Consider the following 27,873-nt stretch of genomic DNA (forward strand, 5'->3'; position numbering starts at 1 on the left):
CACACCTCAAATATATGCAGCTTGAATTCCTCTCTGTTTTTGCCCCATTTACCAATGATAGTCTTTCAAAAAAATTGAATAGTTATCTGGATTCAGACGGTTATTTTTTTTTCTTTGTCCCTATTTATTGCAAATCCAGTTCTTTTTTATGCCACTTATGATTTATGAAACAGTGTATAATGACATACAGTTTTAATATTGTATATTTGCTCATGGGATCAGCCTCGAAAGGCCAATGGCCTACTGCTGATTTCCTCCACCATTTATTTTAATTGTTATGTCAATCTTGAACACACACTTTTTAATTTTTAACTGTGATTATGTACTTATCCAAAATAATTTTTGGTTTGTATATGTATGTGTTGGAACTGATTGATTGTATATTTATATGTTTTTACCTGAACTTGTGGAAATAAACTTGAAACTTGAATTTTTTTAGCAGTGTCTTGGTATATTAGAACCACACTTCCCCTAACATTCAACTTTACTGGGTTAACCTAATGGAAGGAATTTCAGAGATGAATCTTGAATATGAAAGGATACAATACAATTTCCTTCTCAAGCATTACATAGATTACATGTAGATGGATATAATTGGCGTATGACATTTTCACTGATTCCACTTTCATTTTAATAGCAAATCTCACATTAAGTTCTAGCAAGTTGCTTTCAGGCAGATTGAAAATTGAATCTGGTCCCTCAAAATTGTAGTAAACTGGATCTGGGAAGTATGTGATGATTTCATTCCAGTCGATGACAAAACCATCAAAGTCAAATTGTAAGGAAGCCGTAAGACCATCCTCAGTTTGTCTTCTCCTCCGTGATGCCGTGTCCCCAGGATAGGTTGGCGAGGGACAAGTAAGAACGGTGGCACTTCCATTGCCATTACAAATCTGAAAATAAAGGCAGATAGAAGTAAAGAATTCAATGTTAAGAATTTATATTTCAACATTAGTCTACAACACAACAATTTTTTATACAAAAGTATCAGTTCTACAAAAGTTTGCCCCTTTATATTCCGGTCTTAATGCATGAAACGTGCTTGAGAGAAGTTCTTTCCTTATGGTTGTTGCTTTTACATGAATCAGAAATGACATCATTAATTTGAAAATGACACTAGAAATGCACTCAGAGAGCGCAGACCACCGCCAAGACAGCAAATCATTTCTAACCATACACATAATAGATATACTCTTTCCCAATTAAAAAAATCCTTTTGTTTACGTCATCAGTTTCCAGCTGTGCAGTGGCTTGCCCAAGCACAGCACACGCTTTCAGTGCATGGGTGCAGGAAAACCTCCAGTATGTGCAGCTTGAACTCCCAAGCTCATATGCCAAAAGAACAAAAAAACCTTCAAAGATCTATAAAAATTCTTGGATCACTACCAAAACTTAATCATCTGTTCCTTGTGTCTTCATCAACTTTTCCTGCAAGTTTCATTCAAATCCATTCACAACTTTTATTATTTATTTTGTTAAAAGAGAAACCAACACTGATGATCACTTAATCTCCTTCCTTGGTAGAGGTAATGAAAAGAGAGAGAGAGAGAGAGAGAGAGAGAGAGACAGATAAATATTATGACATATATTCTGTCACCTAAATATTCTTTCAGAATACATTGTATATCACAGGCTTTGTTGGTCTGAATTCTGAATTATAGCATGTGTCACATGCTAACAACAGGAAAACGCACTGACTCCTCATATTTCTGTCAATCACTCCACACTGGTTGGCCTCATCAAGTTCTTAATTTCAATGAAGTCTCATTTGATGCAGAGACTCCAACTCTCCCGCTTTTGACGGGAGATCTCCCGCCAAAAGCTCATTTTTGCAGTATCTCCCGTTCTCCCGCTTATTTCTCTCGCCCTGGCTCTGTGTCTCCCGCTTGAAATGATTTACTTATTGTCATCGTATTTTGAAAAATAAGCCTTAGATAGCACGAGAGAGCATCAAGAACCCTAGAGCTATAGAGCCCTAGACCCCAGTCAAAAGGAACTTCGCGCACATCAAGTTGGCGGAGTCTCCCGTTTGCCGTAGGTTTCAGGCGGGAGAATATCCAGATCAGAAGGTGCTTGGGGTTGGAGTCTCTGTTTGATATCCTGAATAATATGAGCTATTAATAATGTTGGTACTAATGTGAGATAGCATTTCACGTTTATGAATACCAGCACTTATAAATTTCAGGAAAACTTCAAACAACACAAAATTTCAGGATAATTGGGAGACCTTTCACAGTACATTTACCGGTAATCATAACTTGTAAGAATTCCTCTTATACAATATAAATACTTGCTCTTTGGAATCATATATCGGGGTAATTTGAAGAATTAACTGCAGACATATGGTGTAGATAAAACATAAGCAATAAAAACCATGTACAGACCTCTGACGTCTCTGCTCCAGAAGTTTGTGATATTGCCTTGATAACTGGCATCTGAATCAAGTCAAATCTTTCTCCAGTGACAATTATATCAAGACCTCCCCTGAAATGGCAAAATCAAGTATTAGTATATTACATATGTGATGATGTTAGGTAAAAAAATCCTGACTAAAATAATATTCACACTGATTTAAAACCAATCTTGGTCCTATTATACAAAGAGTATTTCTAAATGAAACATCAGAATAGCTATGTACAGTTGAACCTCTCGTATCCGGACAAGTCGGGACCGGGGCTCATCCGGATAAGGGATTTGGCCGCACACGGGAGACTCAATGCTTTATACATGTACATATACATACACATGTACTGATGTAGCCCATTGTAGTACCACATGTAGTAATGTGTATACTGCAACCTTTTCATTGTTACATTTGGGGATGTTTGGGGATGTTAAAATGTCTGAAGGTAAGCAATTTGGAAGGAAATTTGATGTAATATGTATGTCAATCATGTTGGAAGTAATATGTAATTCATGTGTCTTTGTGTAGGAGTCTCAAGGAGTTGGGAATCCCCCTTTCCTCCCGTATGGCTTTATTTAAAAAAAAAAAATTCACGGCGAGATTGCGTCCGTATAATAGAGAGATCCGGATAAAGGGAGGCCGGATAATAGAGGCTCAACTGTAGTTACCATAGATACAGCTAATCAGCTTCAATTGACATATACACTGTAATATTATGGTTGTACTTACTGTGATTTGCAATTTAAGTATGGAGGACATATGCTTGCAAAGGCATTGACTCATTTTGTGCCACACTTACAGAAGGTAAATTGGCATGGCATTACCAGTGAAGTACTACATACTATTTAGTAACAAGAAGAATGAATACAGTGACTTTTTAAAGAACGGGTTTGTTAAACTCAAGAAATCTCTTCCAAGAGTCTCCTGTTGAAATTGACGATTCCACCATGTTGATCCATTATGTCCACTTGATATACGGTTAAAGTCTGACTTACGACATAATCGACTGTGTCCTGTCCAAGCCAGTGATAACTGGGTTGGGCTGGAAGGTAAACTCATCGGCTGTTGTCAGCTGTGTTCCATCAAAGGTCATAGTCAGAGCGTAACTACCCACTGAAGATTTTGCGGTTGTACACGATGTTTCATTTGGACTACGAGCACTGTGGAAAACAGAAAATACATGTATACATGCATTTCTTCTTTGTTTTTCACTGTATCCCTCCATGAAACTACATTACAATATATTATTTATACTAGACCAAATGAAAAAGAATTTGAAACAATGGCTTGGAATTTGAAACCATCAGTTTCTGCTTTACCGGGCTAAAACCCTGCCAAAAAGTGGAAGCCAGTTCATAACAGTGATGTAATGAATTTGGAGCAAACACCCAATTCTTTTAATATCTCATTTTTTTCTTCATTCTCTTCAGTACATCTCTCTGAAAACACCTCAGTCTTTAGGGTGACATGTTGTTTGATGAATTACATACTTTTTTTTTTTCAAAGAGTGCAATGGACAGATCTTTGTTCTGTTTGTTATGCTTTTACTCATGAGAGTGTCATAATGAAGTCTGAATAAGTTGCTCATTGCCATACATCTATAATTGCTTACTCTGTGTGTGTGTGTGGGGGGGGGGGGGGGGGGGACAAAAAAGTCCTCTCCTGTAATTGAAATTAGATGATTATTAACCAGGAGTGAAACTGCACAAAACATTGATAATGGTTTCACAATCACATATGAGTCAGTCTCCAAGCTCATTCAAAATGCTATATTTTCTTGTATGGTGTACAGATATGCATGCAATCCTATAAAACATCATCAAGAGCATAATATACATACGCTCACGCAAGCTTTTCTCATCTGAATAGAGTTTGCAATACTTCTCAATGTAAACAGACAGAATTAAAAAATCAACGGCACATGCTTTAAAGCCTCTTATTCTTCAAGGTCACTCATATGCTGCATTCGGAAACTTTAGTACATGTATTCCACGCTATTTTGAAATACAGGCCCTTGTATAAGAGCTCAAACATAGAGTAGGTCAGTCTGAATACTAATATTATGAACCAGTTCCTTATATGTCAACCTGGCATACCAGGTTCTAAAAATGTAGACCAAAGTGCCTGCAGTTGAGACTTAAAGTTGTGTGTATTTGCGATATGCTGGCCAGAAAAATTACTTTTTTAATTAAAAAATTACAGTTTCTCCTATCAATATCTGTTCTTTTTCTGTCAAAACTGTCTGTGTATTTTTGTCTAATTAACCTATCACAATGCAATAGTATGCTTGTTTTGCTATAAAACTCATACAAATACCTGCGTAGCAATCAATAGTGAGCCCAGTAGATTTTGACTTTCGCTGACCACACCAGTGCCATAGTGTATGACATATGAGCCGCGTGCACGCTCTACTAAATCTCAAGTGTGATCAATATTTTGCATTGTACATCTAGTAGATTATGGAGAGGGGATACATGTGCTGCTTGACTGGTTTTACATAGACAGACTATTATTAACCTGTCTGTTTTTTGTTGACTGGCAAAAAGAATCTCGTTTAGGGGTATTAAAGGCTCTCAGAGAATTGCAGGGGTAACCAGTCAAGTCATAATCAGCAAATGGGTCACATCCCTGTTTACGAGTCAAATGACTTGTCTACCAGCTAATAAAATGTAAGCCTACCCACATGCAGCTTTCTAATGTCAACTCACATATCAATACATTCTTCATCTCCGAATCGGGCTATTACATTCCTTCCAGAAGTGAGGAAATCTCCAGAAATCGTGACTCTGGTTCCACCTGCCGCTGGTCCCTCTGTCGGAGTGAATCCACTTATCATGGGATCCTTGGTAGAACACACATGAACAACGGGTAAACAATGTATGTGTCTGATCAGTCTCAAAGTGTTCATTTCAGCACTTTGCAGCTACATGTACATGTAAAGCTACTAGACTGTATACTGTACTTTAATATACTATTTGAAGGCACCTATCGTGTGAATATAGTGGAATACAGTTTCATCCCCTATCAGCAAAAATGACTTCTACACTTTGGCTCTTTTCATCACTTTTAATAAATTGAGGTGTGCTACATCATTCTCCTCTGGATGAGTTAAGAGAATCAGAGCTAAGAATACACAGCTGTATTTTCAAGTTCACTTTATGGGTCCTTGAAGGAGTAAATGGGGTAAATATCAGTCTCACAGAATACACTTACTCTGTAGAGAAACTCCTCTTCACTGTTTGCCTCTCTCGTTTGATTATCCAGAGTGACTGTGAGGTCAATTTGTCCCTCCACTATTTGACCTGCTCCTCCCGTCAAACAGCTGACACTAACAAGAAACAAGAAACAAAACAAAACACAACAAAACAATCAATATGTGGAATTAATGCACTGCATGCACTGAAACTTAGGCAGCCTAAAAATAAAAAATAAAAAAAAGAAATGCCTAGCTAAAACTCTCCTATGGGTGCCTTGTTGAGGTAAGTATACTGTCATCTTAAATGCTTTTTTTTTTGGCCCAAATCAAGGTACACAATATAAATGGTATGTTTGAACAATTCATATATTAAAATATCACTGAAGGTGATTAATACCCCCGCCCCGTGACGACAGTCTTACCCAAGAAATGATCTTTCCTTGATCTTCTGCCATTTAAATGCCGTTACCATGGCAACGCAGCTTCCGACACGTCCGAAAAATATGTCTTGCACATCTTCCCACCAAGACTATTGTGTGTGCCACATTTCATAAGCTTTTGTCAAAAACTGAGGAAGTAGTTCAATCCACAAGATCTTTCCTTGATCTTCCGCCATATGCCGTTACCATGGCAACGCAGCTTCCGACACGTCCAAAAAATATGTCTTGCACATCTTCCCACCAAGACCAATGTGTGTGCCACATTTCATGAGCTTCAGTCGAATACAGAGGAAGTAGTTAAATCCGCAAGATCTTTCCTTGATCTTCTGCCATTTATATGCCGTAACCATGGCAACGCAGCTTCTGACACGTCCAAAAAATATGTCTTCCACATCTTCCCACCAAGATCAAGGTGTGTGCCACATTTCATAAGCTTTGGTCAAAAAACTGAGGAAGTAGTTAAATCCGCAAGATCTTTCCTTGATCTTCTGCCATTAATATGCCGTTACCATGGCAACGTACTTTCGGGTACTGTCAAAAAATGCGTCTTGCACATCTACAACCAAAGGCACACATCTGTACCAAGTTTCATGGAAATTGGGCAAAAACTGAGGAAGTAGTTTGCAACACAAAATTTTCCATCATTTTGGCTCATAATATGTGAGCTGTTACCATGGCAACATACATTTTGTCACTGTCAAGAAATGTGTCATGCTGACCTATATCCTAAGACAAACATTCAATATGAATTCCATGAGAATTGGAAGAACACTGATGAAGCAGTTTTGCCATGAAGCATTTTGCCCTATATTTTACCAATAACATGCCGTTACCATGGCAACGCACTTTTTGCCACTGCGGAAATATGTGTCTTGCACATTAACATATTCAGATGAACATCTGTACCTAATTTCATAAAAATTGATCAAAAACTGTGGGAGGAGTTCGCGACGCAAGATTTGTACCCATTTTTGCCCATAATATGCCGTTACCATGGCAACGTACTTTTGGGTACTGTCAAAAAATACGTCTTGCACATCTACAACCCAAGGCACACATCTGTGCCAAGTTTTATGGGAATCGGTTGAAAACTGAGGAAGTAGTTCGCGACGCAAGATTTGCAACGGACCGACTGCCCGACCGACCGCCCGACCGCCCGACCGTCCGCTGATTCCTATATACCCCCTTCAAACTTCGTTTGGCGGGGGTATAATGAGTGTAAGGTCACCTTGCTGTCTCACTTTTCTTCATGAAAAGGATGTATTGGCTATAAATAGCAAATCGTTTTTCCTCTTTTTTTTTCTCTCTTTTTTGTTTTAATCCAAAACAAGGTGCCCAGGCAAGATTACTTGAATGGGAGTATGCAAAATGCTTGCAAAAACACCAAAAATGACAGAATGGTATGGTGTAACATAGGTGTTTTTAAACTTGGAGGACTCCAATTTTACACAAATATATAATGAAAACAATCCTTGACAAGCACTTTGTACTGCTTTTCTCTTTTGCTGCATAAAAAGATATGGAGACAGAGAGAGCTACATGGCAGGTACAGAACAGTGTCTTAATAATAAACCATTTTTTGGAATGCAACAGCGAATGTTTTGGTGTAATTTCAGAACAGGAAATGTCACTGCTGTTGTCTTGTACACCAAATATGCAATGAATCTGTTTTGTGCAATAAGCCCACTTCTATTTATGTCTACTTTCACACTTTAAAACAAATACATTTTTCATTCACTATTTGACACGATCAAAGGACTCCTCAGGAAAACGGGAACATACTTTTTATTTAAAAACTTTTACAAAAAATGTTTGTTTCCTTCACTCTCTCATTCTTATTTGTATAATTCCATGTCAGCCTTTTGGACTTGAACTTGAAAAGAATGTAAATTAAAATGTGATGTAATTCTCATAATGCTATCACAAACATATGAATCAAATTTTATCCCCATTAATACAGATCATATAAATTTCCAGACAATTGCATGCGAGTTGGCTGAGGTCGAAAGAATTAATGAGAAATATCAATGAAGGTGATTAATACTCCACATAACAATTCTGTGTTTGTACACTGCCAAGAACGATGGATACGTGTTTGTAACATTTTATGATATATTGTACTAGTATACTATAAAGCTTATTCCTACTTTGAGAGCCATAGTGTGCAGTTACAAATTGTACCAACTTTATAGGAACTTTTCTGTTCTCTTCAAACTGTATCTTGCACAATTCCACATCCTGGATCCAGTTTTTTAAGTGTGCCAATTTTCTTGTGACTTTCTCTAAAAATTGAAGAATATCAGACTGAGTAGTATGACTTGCAAAGCTCTTTACTTCATTTTGGAGCCATGATGTGCTTTCATCATGGCAATAATATTTGCTGCAGTTCTTGTACAAAATTCTTGCAGAACCCTAAATAGAGCTGATCTTGCGCAATGTTTCTTTTGAATTGGTTACAGCTTTATGATATGTTCATAATATCTGACCCTATTAGAGAAATTGGTAACAAGATGGTTCTGCATTCTTTCCTTCTCTTTTTTTTTTTAATACAATCACTACCCCAAATGCTTTGGTTGGCTTACGGTTGTGCCTCTGAATACAAACCTTTGCCCAGGCTCATAGAACTCTTCCATGTCATTTAGATCACATTCAATCCCTGCCACTGTGATATTGGAGATATCCTCAAAGTTCACTCCAAGGTCAGTTCCAAAAACTTCTAATCTTGTTCCTCCATCTACTGGTCCAATTGCAGGGTAGAACTATCAGAGAATTTCAGAGAGGAAAAACTATAATTATCACATGCTATTGATCATGTATCACCCACAGAACTGAAAAGGAACATGTGCTTTCTATTGACAGTTACTAAAATTTCTTAAACTACTTTTGCAAAATGTCACACACCCACTGCTTGTCAATTTTCCAAAAACAAAAAACAAAAACCAACACCTACAAAGAAGAAACAGACTAAAGTTTCTTTAATAATGCATATGGCATAAATTCCTATAATCTGAATTTGAGTCACATTTAGTGAACCTACATGCATAACAAGAGTATATACAATGTGTATGTGACCCTGCATCACAAAACGCACAGAAAGTCGCCAGACAAGAAATGTTAGTTAAGAAAATAATCTACAACAGCAGACGTTAAGCTTTAAAATGATGCATGATTCAAATCAAATGGACTCTCCAAACCTATCTAAATATTGGAAAGAAAACACACACTCAGGAAAAGTGTGAACTGAGAAAAGAGGTTCTGAAGTGCAGTGTCTATTTAAGTGCTAAATTTTTACCAAGCCACGCTGGCTGTGCAACGAATGGGACAAAAACAGGATATAAACCACCAGAGTAACAACAATGAAGGGATTATCAGATTAAACTGAAATTGAGCGTGCCTAATAAACGCATGTTGTTCATAACTGATGCTAACTTTCAAAGCAGTAGCATCATCCTTTCAAAAGTCATTAGAGTTGAAAGTGAAGAGTGTGTACAAGGTTTTTAAGAAATGAAAAGGGGACTCTAAAAACACACCTAATCACACTATTCTACCAAAAGATGTTCAAGATAAATTGCTAAAAAAACACACTTTCCTGCCCGTTTTATGATCCCAAATTTTAGCAAAATGTAGAAGAGGACTTGCTCATTCAGAAAATATGAAAAAGTCAAGATCGGATAGGTTGACCCATTTCACCTATTTTCAGTCCTCACATAAAATCAGTGTGTGCAACTTTTTGTTCGTTTTGTGGTGCACGGTCACATATACAGAATTGCAACCCTTACGTCAAGAACACACAATTTTAAAACATGTTAGCATTACAAACATGTAATCTGCACAATACACATGACCAGTCCTGTACACAATGTACTTTGTTGTATTATACAAAATATGATGTTTCAAAAAGCACGGAACAAGTTCAAAAACAGAATTATTCAAAGTATTCATTGACTACACTGTTTTTAATCACTGTTGTCATATCCCTATCCAAAACAATATCTCCGTAACAGGCTGAACTGCATCATGACTTCCCAATCAAGGACATTCTAATATCAACATCATCACAGGTCAATGAATATTAAGTCTGATAATGTACTTACACCAGTTATTTCAGGGGGATTACATTGCAGATATTGGCTTTGATCGAGGGGAGTATTCTCCTGGCAGACTTCGCTCTCTTGGACATTGCAGTCATCACCACACCACAGACATTCTAGTTTTGTAGGCGTCGACACGGGTGATAGACAGCGACTGCAGCTTCCGCTATTCACTGAACACTTGTAGAGTGTCACTATTAAAAAAACATGAAGAAGTAATTTTACAAGATAGTGCAATTTGGCATTTCAGTATAAAATACAAACGGAAAATCATATTACACGATAAAAAGATTGTGGAGATTCTAGGTGCATACCGCTGGTCTGAGATGAATGACTCCACACGAACAGGAGATCACTATTTTACTGTAAATGTTTATATTTTCGCGCAATTATTTTTTCACGTTGGGTGGCTTAAAAACATAATCATTGGTTCCTGAATTCAGCCTGTGCAATTGTTAACCCATTCAAAACGTGCAGAGAAAATTGTGAATGTATTTTCATGGGTTTTAGAATTCACGCTAGCCATACTCCTGAGAAGCGTGAAATACGCGAAAATTTCTGTGTTTACAGTAGTTTGCCTCAAATTCATCAATAAGGTCCTCCCCTGATATACATGTAGGGCCTATGACTTCTTAATTTTTTAAAAGTATAACATTACAAGCTACAATTATCATGAAACTGAAGTTCACCTATTCACCAGGTGAGTGGTTTCAAGTTTGTTGCTAGTGTTAGTGTTGGTGTTAGTGTTATCTTTATAATGTATTGAATCAAGCTAAAACACTACATATCACACCATCAAGTGTGATATCGATTGCTACTATTGCTCGTGTGAGGCCTAAATGTACCATATAAAATAGTAATTCCACATGAAATCAAACAGAGATGCCTCAGTTTATATTAAACAAATAATAGTGAATGACTACAAATTTCTGAACTTCTTGGAAACAGCATGGATTTCTTTTTTTAAGCTCTGTGATACAAAAATATACAGGAGGGTTTTGCAGATTTGTATTTTTAGCTCGGTAGACAAACTACTAGTACCTTTAACAGTTTCTAACATACATACAATGTACCATACACATGCCCATACACATACATTTGTATTCAATGTAAGTGACAATATGCTATCCATAAACTCACTTATGGGTTCACATTCTCTTCAATTTGGGTCATTTTATGATGAAGTAGCAATTTAATCCAATCATGAAATATACAAATTATTGATTTGGTGTAAACCTGATTAAGATTAGCAAAATACGATTGGGTTTAATAAATGTATGGTGACATTTACACAAACACAAAAAACCAGAAAGTGACATATTTCATGAAACCACGCAAGCGACTGATGTTAGCCAGGAGGTAAACATCACTCAAATCACTGACATGAAGAGGGGAATTACAGTATATACTTTTGTGCCATCATTGGACTGAATATCATACAGTGCTTCTTGAGTCATTAGTGAAATGTAAGATAAACTTCACACATTGACCTTCACCTTTTATCTTGTGTCCCTCACATCTTGTGTCTTCATTTTCACTTGAACTTTGATAAATCAAAAAATCTCATTCCAATAAATTTAGCCATCATCCAGCTATTGCATCTATCAAATACAGGTATGTATTCATGTGTATTCTCATTCGAATTCAATATCTCTTTCGTTTCTGATATAATAAACTGGAAGGCTAGTATTTGCTCTTAGTTCTTGGCATACTATTGTTTAATAATAAACTCCACTCAAACTCAACTCAAGCTCATCAGACAGGTAGACAATATAAAACAAAATGCCTTTAGTTTACTATTTCATGATGGAAATAAGAATTAAAATGGAATGCACAAAGTAATATGGTGTACTTCATGTATGTAACTTGTGCAAACCTTCAGATCCCGTCAAGTCGTCAATGACGTTTTGGGAATTCCAGCGGACAGACACACTCACAATGGTTTGGAGGACTTCACTGCTGTACGTGTACTGTGGGTGTCAAGATTACAATTTGTGCATATTATGAGGAACGTGAAAATCAAGTCCATATCTAAACGAATACCAATTCCATGTTTATTTCCTCTACATTCTAAACAACCAAGGTGTAGTGCAAAATGTATACAGTGCATGCTATTACATATTGAGTTCAATTTCATAAATGCATGTGCAGCAACTTATACTGTACAAGATTAAAGCAAACTTCATGCTACTACACCTACTTTGTAATAAATGAGAGAATGACCATTCACTGGACAGCAAAACTATGATGCCATCGCTCGTTTTGCTCATTCCTTTCCAGACAGTAAATGGAGAAAATTTACAGTGGTAAGCACATTTCAATCACTATGTTTTTACACAAACTGGAAGTTATTTATCAAACTGAACTAAAAAGTTTTGACTGCAGAATGTAATTTACAGCTACACTGTTACCTAAATCTTTGAAAAGTCAGTTATTCTGAATCCCAGAATAATTACAGACATCAGAGCCAATAAACCAATATGTCACTTCCACATGAAAGGCCACTGGGATAAAATCTGGATCTATTGGATTTTATGATCCCTATTTTATGCACACTTTATACAATAATGATATCTGTGCTAAATGGAAAAAAATGAAACTGCATACTTTCAGGAAGGTTTCCTGGACAACAAGATATCCATTTAAGCCGTAACGTCAACATGGAATGTCATTCACTCATAACTGAATTACGGACTCACGGTGCATTATGTGAGGTATAACGTTACAAACTGATATCCATGAAAACTATGTTGTGCATTTACATAAAAGTTCTTCATTATAGTATTAGTATGTGGACATACAATGTAGTATGCTAAGTCTACTCTAAAGTATGTGCTAATGGACAGAGCTCTAATATGGCTATACCAGGGCTCAACACTAATGGTGACCAAGTTTCCCGGGGCTACTCAGAATTTATGTTGGGTCACCAAATTTCCAGTAAGATTATCTTTTGGTGGCCCAACTGATCTACTATTAAAGATTCAAAAGGGCTTGTTATGTTTGCTAAACACCTCTTTTGAGCAACCAAAATTTCAGATTTAGAGATTTTAGTGGGCAGAGCAGACCACTGGAGAAAAGATTTGTGTCAGGTCCTGGATAGACAACATAATCTGCTTTGTGTTTCCACAAAACACCTTAATACCCCATTTTCCAATATCATAATTGGTATATAACAATTCAATAAACTTTCGTATGGTTAGTGGTCACATTATTCCAGTCATATCATTATATGAAGAGTAGTGTGCATATTCATGTAAACCGAAGCATACATGTGAGGTTTGTAGTCACTGTCAACAATATCTCACCTGTCGAGCAGGACAGTTGACAAAAGTCTCATTGAAGTATGTTACTGCTACAGTCTGTTCACTTCCATCTACATGCATGACACATTCATACACAGTGACCTGTAGAGCAGAACAACGCAGAAAAATATGGAAGTGCGGACTTGATTCTTCCTCACTCATAAAATCTCTGATTTCCAATTATATTCTACAACTGGCTTTACTACAAGGCTGTGTCTGTTCTTGCTCGATGAAAGTGGAGCCGTCTTCCTGCAAATGATCCTGAAAAGGTTGTAACATTTAGATATCAATGCCTTGTCACATACAAAGTACATTGTATCTGTCTCATCCTTTCTAATGTACTCTTTTGAAGTGGATGCAGCCACTTGACTTTTACACTGAAGACTTGTAGTTCTATGCAAGAATGAACTTTCTGTTTTGATTTGAGATGAAGAAGATTGCAAACACTAATGCAATGAACATCTTATTTCTCAGTCCTTTAGTACAGTCTCATTTCAAATTTCAGTTTCCTTCAATAGCTGTGTAGGCCTACTGCAGCAAGACATATTGGATTTATTCTATTTGACCAAGATAAGGACCTATAGGCCTACTGGCAGAGAAAGAGAATTAACAAAATCTTTATGATGATAAATATAAATAGTCAGAATATACACCTTGTCATCTCAGCATTATATTCACTTAGATGGTTCATCATCACATTCATTTTAAGATAAAATGTTTTGCCATCTGCATCATTCTAATACACAAATTGATTGAATGGAATATCACATTTGAAAGGTTTCTATATCTCCCATGGGGGATGGGTATTTATAATTATAAGGTTGCATGTTTTTATCCCACAATCTATTTGTGTCGATACACTTGACCTACAAAGTTGTGTGTTATACCTGGTACTCTCCCAATTCTATTGATTCAGATGATGTTACTTTACATTCTTGGGGTGTTACTTGATGACAGAAAGTCTTATAGAATACATTTTTCATCAAAAACCATTCAAAGTGCCATGGGCTAATACTACATCGAGTCGGATGACCTCTTTTAAAGGTATATTATATTATTGATGGAGATTAGGATTTATAGCTTTTAAATTTTTGCAAGATACCAAGAAACCACTGGTCTATGAAATAGTACTGAGCACACCATTCTATTAAAGAGGAATTCAAAGTTTATTTGATGAAAATCGGTTTTGGAATGGCTGAGACATCCAAAAGCAAAGTGAAACAAAGCAATCATAATAAAAGGTGGGTCCCACTTTTTATTAGGGTTGCTCTGTTTTGGATATCTCAGCCATTTCAAAACCAGTTTTCATCAAATAAAAGTTGAATTCCTCTTGGAATTGTGTGCTCTTTCACATTCATGAGAGGTTTCTCATTATCTCACCAAAAATGCTGGAAATCTGAAGATAGGTCTCAACTACATGTATTATTATGATTCTTATTATTGTTATTATTATCAGTATCAATATTGTTGTCATTACCATTATTATTATTATTATTATTATTATTGTCATTCATTTATTTATTTATTTATTTATTCATTTATTTATTTATTCATTTATTCATTTATTTATCTATTCGGCAATTCAACACACAATACAAGCGCACATAGAATACAAACATAAAATTGCATTACATGATATAAAAATTGTGGTGATTCCAGGTGCATGCCCCTGGTTGCCAGGGGAGGAAAAGGCAAACTCAATCACCGAGGCTCAAGGCCTTCCTCCCCACCCAGTACATGCACCCAGAATCAGCTATATAAATGTAAAACAGTTACAAACATTATAAAACAATACATTATTACACAAAAATGCACTGAATGCAATCTCAAATATAACTAAAACTATCACTGTATACAACAGATGCCCCACCCTGACCTGAAGGTGTTAGCTCATCCACCAAAACTGGTTATTTCATATTCTTTCAAAAGAAAAACCAAACAAACAATTGTATTATTATAGTACCATGGCAGCAGGTTGCCCAACGATGATCAAAAACATCTTCTGCTCATTTAAAACTGAACATCCTTACCCAAATCTCAATGCATAAACCCAACCAATGGAGAGAGCAAAACACTGGTAATACATGTATATATATATATACATATATATATATATATATATATATATATTTCTAAAAATACTGCTTTCGTGGGAACACATTGTCTAACACCGACATTTTTAAATTCATTTATTTCATTTATTCCTTTCCATTCATAGGGTGGATAGCCCTTTCAGCTCAAGGCTGATTTCCAAAGGGGTCCACATACAGGTAAAGATATAGCGTATACAAACAATGAACAAATACAGATGTAACTAAATCTATACATAACATCATTTTTATAACAAAAACAAATTGTATATTATTTTGTACAGTGGTCAAATAAAAAAAGGAACAAAAAGATCATTTGACGTAGACGTAAGACTAAAGTATATGAAACTTTAAATGGAGAAATAAATTATCCAATAGTTTGCAAATTGTAAATCAAATATAGTTTAACAATATAGCATATTTATGAAAAAAAAAAGTTTTTTTCTAAATATTATACTGAATCATCCAATTCAATAAAATCATGTCTATTGAGGGTAAAATCAATCAAAATTCAATCAAAATTATCTTATTAACAAATAAAATGAACAATGTAAAATATGATGAAGGAAACATATGAAGTTAAATACAAAACACTGTGCAAGTTACATATTATCAAATACATCCACAGATATTGAAAAGGAATGGTTTTAACAGAGGATAAAACAATAATTAGTGAAAAAGACTACATAAAATAGTATTTGTGACCCTGCACCTCAAAAAAACAAAAAGTCGCCAGACATGAATTTTTAGTTAAGACCATATTCTAGAAGAGCAGACTTTAAGCTTTAAATGATGTATAACTCAAATCAAATGGACTCTCCTAACCTATCTAAATATTGGAAAGAATGCACAAACTCAGGAAAAGTGTGAACTGAGAAAAGAGGCTCTGAAGTACAGTGTCTATTCAAGTGCTTAATCTTTACCAAACCGTGCTGGCTGTGCGATGAATGGGACAAAAAACAGGAAGTAAACCACCAGAGTAACAACAATGAAGGGATTATCAGATTAAACTAAAATTTAGCATGCCTCATTAACACATTCTGTCCATAATTAATGCCAACTTTCAAAGCAGTAGCACTATCCTTTCAAAAGTTATTAGAGTTGAAAGCGAAGAAAGTGGGCAAGGTTTTTCAGAAATGAAAAGGGGATTCTAAAGACACACCTAATCACACTATTCTACCAAAAATGTTCGAGATAAACTGCTAAAAAAACCCACTTTTCTGCCCGTTTTGTGATACCAAATTTTAGCATAATGGAAAAAAAGACCCGCTCTTTCAGAAAATATGAAAAAGTCAAGTCCGGCTAGGTTGACCCATTTCACCTATTTTCAGTCCTCACGCAAAATCAGTGTGTGCGACTTTACGTTCGTTTTGAGGTGCACGGTCACATTTAGTCATGCAATTAAATCAAAAAATATTTTTCAAAATTAAACCAACTTTGTCATTAGAAATGGTAAAAATGAGTTCACTATTTAATGAAGATCAAAATAAAAAAATATTTCAAGTAAAAGTCATGAGTCATGAATGGACGGATATGATTTTAAGAACAAAGTTCGGCTACATAATGTGTAAAAGGAGCACAAAATAATATATACAAGGTGGGTATATGTAAAATCAAATGTTTGGCAAAATTCATTAAAGGCAAACAAATACATAAAAAGAGACCAGGAGGAGGATTAACACGAGTGTACATGAAATTAACACAACATAATTAAGATTAACAAAAAATATATGCAATTTAGATGACAGTACGTTGGGAATTAACATTCTACTTATTATAACATTTCATAATTTGTGAAACATTTGAAGTACAATCAATAGCAAACAAACAAGCAAACAATTTGACTGAAATAAGTTTGTAATTTACGAGAAGAGGAAAGGATATAAAAAGCCAGTGATTTCATCCCGGGGTACCAAATGAAAATCAGTCCTTTTATTGAATTATTTTTTTTTTTAAAGGCTGTACCCTGGGGTTGCCAAAAAGTGGAAATTATTTTGGTGCTGGAGCTAGCGGCACTAGCCACTACACTGCAGTGTACTGAAGCACAGTCACGCTATTGCTACCACAGTGTGCCATGCATGCATCGTATAACATGCAGTGGCATGGGAGCGACAATGTACAAGCACACACAGTGCATGCATTTCTCTACGGCTGTCCTCGAGCGGACGTGAGGTGGCGCTACACAAAGCGGTAATCCGGGGTGCTACGGTACCCCGGGGTAACGCGTTATGCATCAAATACAAATAAATGCTAGTGAGGCTTTCTTACCTTAACCTGAGAAGAAATAACAAATAACACAGTCAGCTATTAGTTGACTTTCTGAATAAGTTTATCTCGAGAGTTTAGCTTTTGAGAGAAGAATTGGGATTATGTCCCATATTTCTTGAGATAGAGAATTGAATAACTTAATGCTGCTGACAAAAAAACAAACAAACAAACAAGCAAATTTTCACTTTAAAAAAAAAGTGACCTTGTCATTTGACTTCCTATTACTGTGTTCTTCTTTAGATATCAATCATACTTAGCATTCTCACAGCAGACATTAATACTAGGCAGGGGAGAACATCATGTCATTCTTCACTAATTAAGATAATGAGTGTAATCGAATCAGGGATTTCACACACTGTATTGAAACACAAATTGTATGACACTACTTGCAATAAAATATTCATAGTAGGAAATGGGAACTTGGCATGCTCATAGTCAAGCTGTTATTTCCTCCTTGCAGCAAAGATCATTCATATACATTTTAAATGGTAACTAGAAAAGCACTCAGAGAGCACAGACCTCTGCCAAGCAGTTACTTTCAACTGATATCTTGCTCTTCCATAGAGATTAGTGATTTTCAACCACTGAAAAATCGCCTGATTTCCCAATATAGAAGCCTTTGTTACATCATAAACCCTCAGCTGCTCGGCGCACCTCGCCCTAGCGGAAACAAGAGCAAGCACTTTAGTGCACGCATGCAAACCTCAAATACGCGCAGCCTGAACTCCCAAGTTCATTGACCCTACCTGCCAAAATATCAAAAATCCTTCACAAATTCCCCCAAAATTCTCGGATCACTACCAAAAGTTAATCGTTTGGTACTTGTGTCACTCTCAACCTTTCCTGCAAGTTTCATCCCAATCTGTTAACTACTTTTGAGTTACTTTGCACACGGACAAACTAACTAACTAACGAACGAACAAACACACAAACCAACGGTAACGAAAACCTAACCTCCCCCCTTGGCAGAGGTAATTAAGGCAACTGTGAATGGGGCAGTACTAAGAAAGTCCTGTGCATGATACATTGCATAGGGACTGTATGGGTATCTACAACTTGTGGTATGGAGAGAGATGCTTTGAAACTGTAGCCTCATAATTTCTTATTACCCTTTTAACAAGGACACTTTCACCTTCATGCACATGTGGAACGAGTGACTGCAGCACTATTATTCCAACACATCAGTGAAAGTTTGGAGAAAATTGTGCAATTCATTCACAAGTTACGAATTCTTAAAGTGTCTGTGTAGTCGCTGCTGGATAAGACTACTATAGTGTATGATGTCACATGCATACAAATATATACGGAAAATATAAAGAGAATTTGAATACATTTTTTTTTTTGAAAAAAAAAAGTACACTTTTCCTCGACTTGTCGCTGATGTACATTAAGGGTAATATTATTAGCCCTGCCTTCTGAAAGAGGCAAGTCAAGAATTCTTTCACAATGCAAGAAAAGTGAAAATATGTTGAATTTTCTGTGTTTTCTTTATATCATTGTACACATATGACATCACAGGCTGGGTAGTCTTTTCATCCAGCAGTGACTGAGCAGAAACTTCTGAGAATTTATAACTTTTTAAAACAGGTTGTCCAATTTTCCTCAAACCCTCACTGATGTGTTCTACTAATATTGCTGCATTTACTCAATCCACATGTCCATGAAGGTGGACTTGTCCTTTAAGTTTGTCACAATCCATCTATTGTCAGATGTCTATGACAAGCAAGAAATTTTGTTTTGAACAACCATGATGGTTTTCCTACCTTGGTTGGATCAGTTGGTAGATTGGATGCCATGATGCTGTAACCAGCTGCAATATTGACTGGTATCAGGGTTTCTTCTGGCACACCGAGGAGCTGAGGGCAATATCCCTGCCCTCTTCTGCCTGTCTGACCTGGCATCTGTTTGTTGTGATGATATAAGTATTTAAATTAGCCAACTTAATCATAGTTTTTACTCATTAGTCATGCTATTTACGGAAGCACAGTGTTACAGTGGATAAGAGCAAGTATTTGTAATCAGAATGTCTTAGGTTTGAGTCCTGCTTGGTGCATTCGATTATCCAAGACAAATCATTTTTACCCATGAAATCTCTGTCTTGATGCAAGATTTTAAGTGGGTAGGTCCCTACCTGGCAGTGCTTGGGCATTAATAATAATGGAAGGGCCCTCTGGCAAAGCTTGGCACTGACAAGGCTACCCTGGGTGTATATTAATAGATAACACCATACTGTTATCAAAATCCAATTTTGTGACATCACACTCCAGCACATGGAAACAATGATCACAGGTTTGTGCCCTCTGAAAAAAAAAATGAAGCAAACAATTAAAAGCACAGTATGGATTATGCAGCATGATAATAACAAATTAATTTCTTTGTAACAAGATCCTCAGAAATGGTACACATACATGTATATATTACATAACAGATACATTGTATGTAGTCACTACTTCTAATGATTTAAAGATAGACATATTCACATATGGTTTATATGAGATGTAGAAGGTAGACTCACATTATCTCCATTATAAACAATGATGTCATCTACACATGATGAGCTGTCGTGTGTACACCTGTTTTCATACACACACCAGTCACAAGGCCACCGGCTAGTCACACAAGATGAACAACTACAAATAGGGCGAGAACATTGTTCAGAGTAAGTTACACTAATTATAATGTCAGATGGGGTTGCATGTTTCAAAAGATCACTTTGTAAACACTTTCTTTCTTTTTCTTTGGTTTGGGTGTATCATATTTGAGATGGAGTACGTCAAATTTGGTTAAGCAGTGAGAATTCCACTGGCATCATCAGCTTCGATTGAGAAATATATGATCATTAGAGAAATCTATCGAATTGCCCTCATTTGATACAACATAGTGCAGATATAAGAAACTCCACTTGAAATAATTCAAATTGAGAAAGATTCATAAACATATGAAAGGGACAAACAAATAAACATAATCCATTGATATCTAATTCCAAAGTAACTTAAACCTTTAATTAAGGTAATTCAACCAAAGTAGTATCTAGTCTGGGATTGCAATAGACAAGACTTACGATGAGATACGAGTGCAGTCAAAAAAGAAGAAATCTCTCTCAACAAAGTTCACTCCACTTTCAGTCGACTTAATTGAGAGAGGCACAGCCACATTGTCAGCTGTAAGGAGGAAGACATTAACAAGAAAGGTAATTGTTTGACATTATGTCAGAAGATACTGATGAAACATATCATTTTGCTATTGGTTGAGAATTTAAGCATGTCTTGCAAAGGAATTGTATATTTTGTGTGACACACCTGGGATACATATTATCTTCCTAACTTGGGCAGTATTCTCTGGTGATTTGACAAAGAAAGCAGGTTTAGACAAACACAAAACCATAGTGAGAGTGATACATTGATTTTTAATTTCAGAACATACATCACATCATGTCAGCAAATGCAAAAAAAAAATAATAAAAAATAATAAAAAAATAACCGTATCTGAGGCCATGGCTCACACCAGCACAGCAGACTGTTTCTCAAGAAGAACTGGTATGTACAACATTGCATGGTTTTATCATGAAATGTCTTGTTTTCAAGTTCCCACAAAACATGATATTTGTACTACAAGTAATATACATTGTATGTTATGCCCTGCGTGTTTTGTTACAAAAAAAAAAAAAAAATCTTGAAGGCAATTAACCCGTTCCTTCCGCAATTCTCTGAGTGCCTTTAATGCCCCCAAACGAGATTCTTTTCGCCCGTCGACAGAGAGGCACACAGGTTGGTAATCCAGCTGTGTGAAGGCAGTCAAGCGGTTCATTGTGTCCCCCTTTCTACGGTCAACTACATGTGCCCGTGAACAATGGAAATATCGATCGGGTGCGAGGTATGAATAGATCGTGCGCTGATGAGCTCTCAGAATCTTTTGTTTTACACAAAACCAGGTACCTGAATGAAGTGACTGGAGTCAGCGAACCCGCATTTCTAACTGATCTCAGCCTTGATCATTATGTACATGTTCGTACGAGTTTACAGCAGAACAAGCAAAAAACTAAATCAGGAAAAGGTACATAATACTGTAAAACCCCCTTTTTTTAAACAGCAGGAGAACAAATCCTGATAGAATAAATTCTGATCTTTTTATCAAACCCACTTTTCTGAGCATTTTAACACAAAGAAACATGAATTTAGGCCACTGAAGCAGGCACCCTTGTCTTCATTTTGGGAACCTGGTAAACCAGGTTCCCGTATATCAGTTGCCCACACGGGAACCTGGTAAACCAGGTTCCCGTAAGGAACGGGTTAACACCATAATATTATGTGAAAATTTGCAAAATTAGAGAATTAGCAACATCTGGATGTAAAATTCTACGTAAAACATTGCTAGAAAAATCACAAGCACTGTCATTCTTCTAACTTCAAGTGCTCCTCAAAATAGAGACTGTGAGATCTGTTATGTGACTTCTGTCAAATACATCAATTCATCCCTGTGACCAAAAACACAAGTGCAGTCAGTTGCAGAACGTCAAACCACCAAGCGAGAAAGAAAAAATGTCACATTTCTAACTTTACGATTTGTTATACAAATGTAGTGCAGTGATAACATGAATGGAAAGCTCCTAAGGTTTTGTATGTCATATTTTGCAGTGAAAATGGATCTATTCTGTTAGGAACCTCTGTAAAATGTCTTTATTACATATAACACATCTTAAACACAGCAGCTTATAAGATATGAATTGTAAAGTACTGTCATTACTACAAACCTCCTTCAGGTATTGGTGGTACAGAGCTTGAAGGTGGCGTAGTACAGTTGACTGTATTTCCAGAAGTAGCAGCTGACACTTCATAAGAGTCAAACACACACATGTATTCGAAACTATTTGTTAAAGCAGGCAGCTGCTGTACTGTGATGGTCAACTGTAAAAATGAAAGAAGAAAAGATGGAAAGTTGCAATCTGTAACATCAAAGTACATGCATCAAAATATTAAAGCTCAGTCTAAAAACATGTCCATCAGTGATTTTTCATTCATTCATTTATTCATTCATTCATTTATTCATTCATGTTTTATTTTCATTTCCAATCAATATACATGTAGGTAATACAAACATCAAATGATAACATATCTTGTAACATAATTATAATACATCTTGTTTCATAAAGGACTTGGTGGAAATGAAAATTGAGGGGCTGCTAAAAAGCAAACTTGTATAGTGCAGTCCCCTCACTTTATACTCATGTTACATTACATTATTTAATACATTAATATCACATGGCACAGTTGTATCACATTTCACAATTCAGAAATGGAAATCTCCTTTTGTTCATCTGCATAACATGATGTTTAATCTTTGTTCTATGATGATATAGTCAAAATAATCACAATCTACTATTACGCATATCAAAGACAAAAAATTAAAACAGAGCTATAAAATACCAAAAGTAAAAAAAAAAAAAAAACAGTTTGCAAGTGTGTATAAGCAAGGAGGTTCAAGAGAATGGAGTCACAACTGTCTTATTCTATTACATAACACTCGTACAAGTATTCCGAGGGTTAGCATATTCCACGTGTTCAGGCAGTGCATCACACAAAGGAAATTCAAAGTAGTTAAGATTCCAGTGTGTGGAGTGTGAGGTGTTCACGGCTATAAAGGAGTGTGTTTGTAAGGAGTGTTCATCTTTTTCATGTGTGACCGGCAGTGTAACAGGAATGTCGAGCGACGAGCAGCAACCCAGTAAGGAAGGCGTAGAGACCCAACTAACATCTCAGGCCGCGGAGATTAGGCGGCTCTCGGAGATAGTTTCTCGCCTAGCAGAGTCCGGCTCTGTCCAGGGCCAGCAGCATGGCCACGAACCGAACACCCGGTATCCAATATCTTCTCCCGGCCCGGACCACGAGGCTGACGACGATCTCTTGAGTATCATCGCAGGGAGTGATTTTATCTCCCAGTCGGAGGCGCCCGCGGGTCAGATGTATGACCCACTAGCCACTTTAGCTTCCAACCCCGGAGGAGGGGTTGATGTTTGGGAGGCGGACGTGGATACAATTTATGAGGAGGCCAACAAGGTCTCTCCGCCTGTATATGACGGTTTAGCGGATCGAGTCACCAAGGCGGTAACTCTACCCCCTCAGAAAGACGCTATACAGAAGATACAAGAAAAATACAAGCCTCCGGCCAACGCCGCGGCAGCCTGTGTGCCGCGCGTGGACCACGAGATCTGGAACTCCCTTCCCCCAAGGGCAAGGGCCACAGATGCCCAGTCGCAAAAGTTACAACTCAATATCGTGAAAGCTCTGCTTCCATTTGTGGAAATGTTAGCATATCTCAAAGAAGTCGGGAAAGGCAAAAAGACCGTGGACATCGAGAAGCTACAGCGGCTGGCCGTCGATGGCCTTACGCTAGCCGGCTATGCCAGCTACCAGACGAGTATGAAACGTCGGGAGGACATCAAACAACATCTCAATCCCCGTTACCAGGGCCTGTGTGCAAAGTCTGTGCCAATTACGGACTCCCTGTTTGGGAGCAATCTGCCTACGACGTTAAAAAACGTCTCGGAAGCTTTCAACGTGGGTCGTAAGGTAGCGCCCGGCAAGCCGATTTCCTATCGCGACCATCAACGCCGTCGCAGAGACGGTGGCCCCTATCAACGTGAAGCCGTGTGGCGAAGGGATGTTTTTCGACGACCCAGGCCTCCAGCGACCGCTTCCCGGCCGCCACCAGCTGGTCCCCAGGCCCCAGCCTACGGTCGACCATTCACCCGTCCCTATAGGGCCTCGTACACCCCAGCCAAGCCTGACGCAAAAAACTAAGAGTGAGTTAATTCCCCAAGCCGGGAGACTCAAGTTTTTTGTGGATAATTGGTCTCACATAACATCCGATACATGGATTTTAAATGCTATTTCAGGTTACAAAATTGACTTTGTAAGAACGCCCTGTCAATTTTCCAGGCCACATAATATACCTCTTTGTGCGGACGAAAAGAAAGCCGTTTCAGCAGAGATTAATACACTTCTGGAAAAAAAATGCAATAGTAGAAAGTCGTAGAGAAGACTGCAAATTTGTTTCCACTATCTTCACAATTCGGAAGAAAATGGGAGATTTGAGACCAGTTATCAATCTCAAAAACTTGAACGTTTTTGTAAAATATGACCATTTTAAAATGGAAAATATTACGTTTGTTAAAGATTTGGTTCAGCATAATGATTTCCTAACTTCTCTCGATTTAAAGGACGCATATTTTTCGGTCCCAATTCATCCTGAGCACTGGGGATATCTATCCCTTTTCTGGGAAGGAAAATTTTATTCCTTCCAATGTCTTCCATTTGGTCTCAGTTCGGCGCCCCGCGTTTTTACCAAAATAATGAAACCTGTGATTGCTGCTATTCGCAGCAGAGGAATTAGAATCATCATTTACCTGGACGATATTTTGATTCTTGCTCACTCACTTCGAGAAAGCATGGAGCACACAAACTATGTGTTTCATCTTTTGTCTAATTTAGGTTTTATTGTAAACCGTGAAAAGTCGGTCATGACGCCGACGAATTCGGCGCTCTTTCTCGGGTTCCAAATCGATACCCGCAAAATGTCTTTTCAGTTGCCAACAGAAAAAGTCCAAAAAATTCAATCCAAGGGTGACGAATTACTAAAATCCGATCGAGTTTCAATTCGCGACCTTGCCAGCTTCATTGGTTCAATTATTTCTTCGTTTTTAGCGTTTCCCTGCGGGAAAATGCACTTCAGACCCCTCGAATGGGCAAAGACAAAAGCTTTTTACGATTCAAATGACGACTATAGTTCTTCTGTTTCTCTTAATACAATGTTACGTGAGGAAATTGGATGGTGGCTTAGTCAAGCACCGGAGAATTTTACAACCCCAATTCATGAACCCCCGGTCTCAATCACAGTGTCAACAGATGCTAGTAACACAGGTTGGGGAGCCGTCTGTCATAATGACAATTCTTTCTCTCAAGGCGTCTGGCGCCCAGAGCTAAGGTACATGCATATTAATGCCCTTGAGCTTCTAGCAATAGAGCAAGCATTGCTTACCCTCTGTAGCGAGTTCCGCAATAAACACATCCATATTCAAACAGACAATACTACGTCAGTGGCCTACATTAATAAGATGGGCGGTAATGTACAGAAAATTAATGAGATCGCATTCCGCATTTGGTCTTGGTGTATAGAAAGAAGAATTTGGATTTCGGCATCTCATGTTGCCGGTGAAGCAAACAAAGAAGCGGATGTTTTGTCCAGAAGGGACATGAATAAAGAATTAAGTTTGCGTCCAAATGTCTTTTCTCGCGTGGTTGCCTCTACCTTTGACCCAGACATCGATTTGTTTGCGTCGGGTAATAATAAGCAACTGCCATCGTATGCGTCGTGGAAATATGATCCAAATGCGAAAGTTATCGATGCTTTTTCAATCTCATGGAAATGTCTAACTCCGTACATTTTCCCCCCGTTTTGCCTCTTTTCTAGAGTCCTCAACAAGCTACAAACGGACAACACATGAATAGCACTCATCATAGCCCCGATATGGAAAACCCAACCTTGGTTCCCCGCCATTCTTCGCATGACAGTTGCCCCGCCCCTTCTTCTACCGATGGACTGCCTACGCCCTGTTGTTCATCCGATACCAAAAATGAGGCTAGCCACATGGACTATCTCAGCAGACGCTGGGATGCAGCAGGTTTTTCGAGAGAAGCTTCCCATCTCCTCGCTCTCTCCTGGCGCAGCGGGACTAGTAAGCAATACGATTCAGCCTGGAAACAGTGGACTGATTGGTGTCATAAACAAAAGACCAATCCACTCACGCCTACTTTAGCTGACATTGTTAATTTCCTTGCCTTCAAACATTCCCAAGGCAAGTCTTACTCTACAATTAATTCTTACAGATCTGCCTTATCATCTGCGATTCCACGAATTAATGGTCAGCCAATAAGCCAACATCCTGATGTCGTTCGATTAATGAAAGGCATTTTCAATCAAAATCCACCCAAACCGAAATACTGTAGCACATGGGACGTTTCTATTGTTCTAAACTATATCGCTGGTTTACCAGATGATAAAGATTTGTCCCTGTAACAATTGAGTAAGAAATTAGTGTCTTTGATGGCGCTCGTTTCCGCCCAGAGGTCACAAACTTTGTCTAATCTCGATATTTCTTCATGTACCATTTCTGAAGATCACGCTACCTTTTTCATGACAGATTTGTTAAAAACTACTTCGGTTAAGAATACTCTGAAAAGTCAATCGGTTAAGTTTAAGTCATACACTCCGAACAATAAAATGTGTGTGATAAGAACCCTCAATGAGTACATTAAACGTACCGCCCCTCTCCGTGAACATAACAATGAGACTAGGCTTTTTGTTTCCAGCAGGAGGCCACACACTCGAGTGACCACCTGTACTTTGGCACGTTGGATGAAAGATACCCTAAAATTGTCAGGAATAGATACCTCAGTATTTCAAGCGCATAGTTTTCGAAGCGCATCAGCCTCATCCGCCTATGCTCACGGGGCGACCCTAAAGGATATAATGTCAATCGCTAATTGGTCTCGCATGACTACATTCAGAGATTTTTATCATAAACCAATTGTTGACGGTTCTTATCATTCGGCTGTCCTTAATTCTACTGCGTAATTCTCGGTGATGACGACCGTCTCTAGCGGTCCGACTGTTAAGAGGAGAAGGTAGTAGAAGGATGGCAGTCGTGGTTTTTTCTGGCGGCGAAAGGTCAATTTTTTTTAGAACCGCCAGTATATGATTTTAAAGAGAAAGTACTCCTTTGCATGTATTCTAGATAATCTGAATGACAACTGCCTTTGTATTATCGTTTGGGATAATGTTGAGTCAAAAGACTACAAGGGACAAAATGTCCTGCATCTCGGTAATAAAGTCAGATATACGAATCAGACAGCTGGTGTGTCTTGCGCCTGTGTTATTACGTCTTATCCATGCACATCAACTTCGGTCAATTGCTTCGAACATGCTAACCCTCGGAATACTTGTACGAGTGTTATGTAATAGAATTCTTAAATTATGCAAATAATATTATGAAGTATAATTGGAATTCTATTAATAATAACGAAGTA

General features: G+C 37.5%; 1 protein-coding gene across 1 annotated transcript in view; it reads right to left on the minus strand.

The window, feature by feature from the left end:
• The window catches only part of LOC139734031 (plexin-A4-like), an 86,725-nt gene that overhangs the window by 17,024 nt on the left and 41,828 nt on the right, over nt 1-27,873 (minus strand). The window contains exons 7-17 of the mRNA XM_071644838.1: nt 22,542-22,695; nt 20,853-20,952; nt 20,307-20,421; nt 19,555-19,692; nt 13,437-13,535; nt 8,645-8,799; nt 5,618-5,732; nt 5,113-5,246; nt 3,400-3,564; nt 2,385-2,484; nt 648-893 (exon numbers count right to left, since the gene is read on the minus strand). Of these exons, the coding sequence (XP_071500939.1) occupies nt 648-893; nt 2,385-2,484; nt 3,400-3,564; nt 5,113-5,246; nt 5,618-5,732; nt 8,645-8,799; nt 13,437-13,535; nt 19,555-19,692; nt 20,307-20,421; nt 20,853-20,952; nt 22,542-22,695 (1,521 nt within the window). The remainder of the gene's footprint in view (nt 1-647; nt 894-2,384; nt 2,485-3,399; nt 3,565-5,112; nt 5,247-5,617; nt 5,733-8,644; nt 8,800-13,436; nt 13,536-19,554; nt 19,693-20,306; nt 20,422-20,852; nt 20,953-22,541; nt 22,696-27,873) is intronic.

The sequence above is a fragment of the Diadema antillarum genome, unplaced genomic scaffold, assembly GCF_040938485.1.
Source record: "Diadema antillarum isolate AM-2024a unplaced genomic scaffold, OU_Dant_1.0 seq00000507_RagTag, whole genome shotgun sequence".
Lineage (NCBI taxonomy): Eukaryota > Metazoa > Echinodermata > Echinoidea > Diadematoida > Diadematidae > Diadema > Diadema antillarum.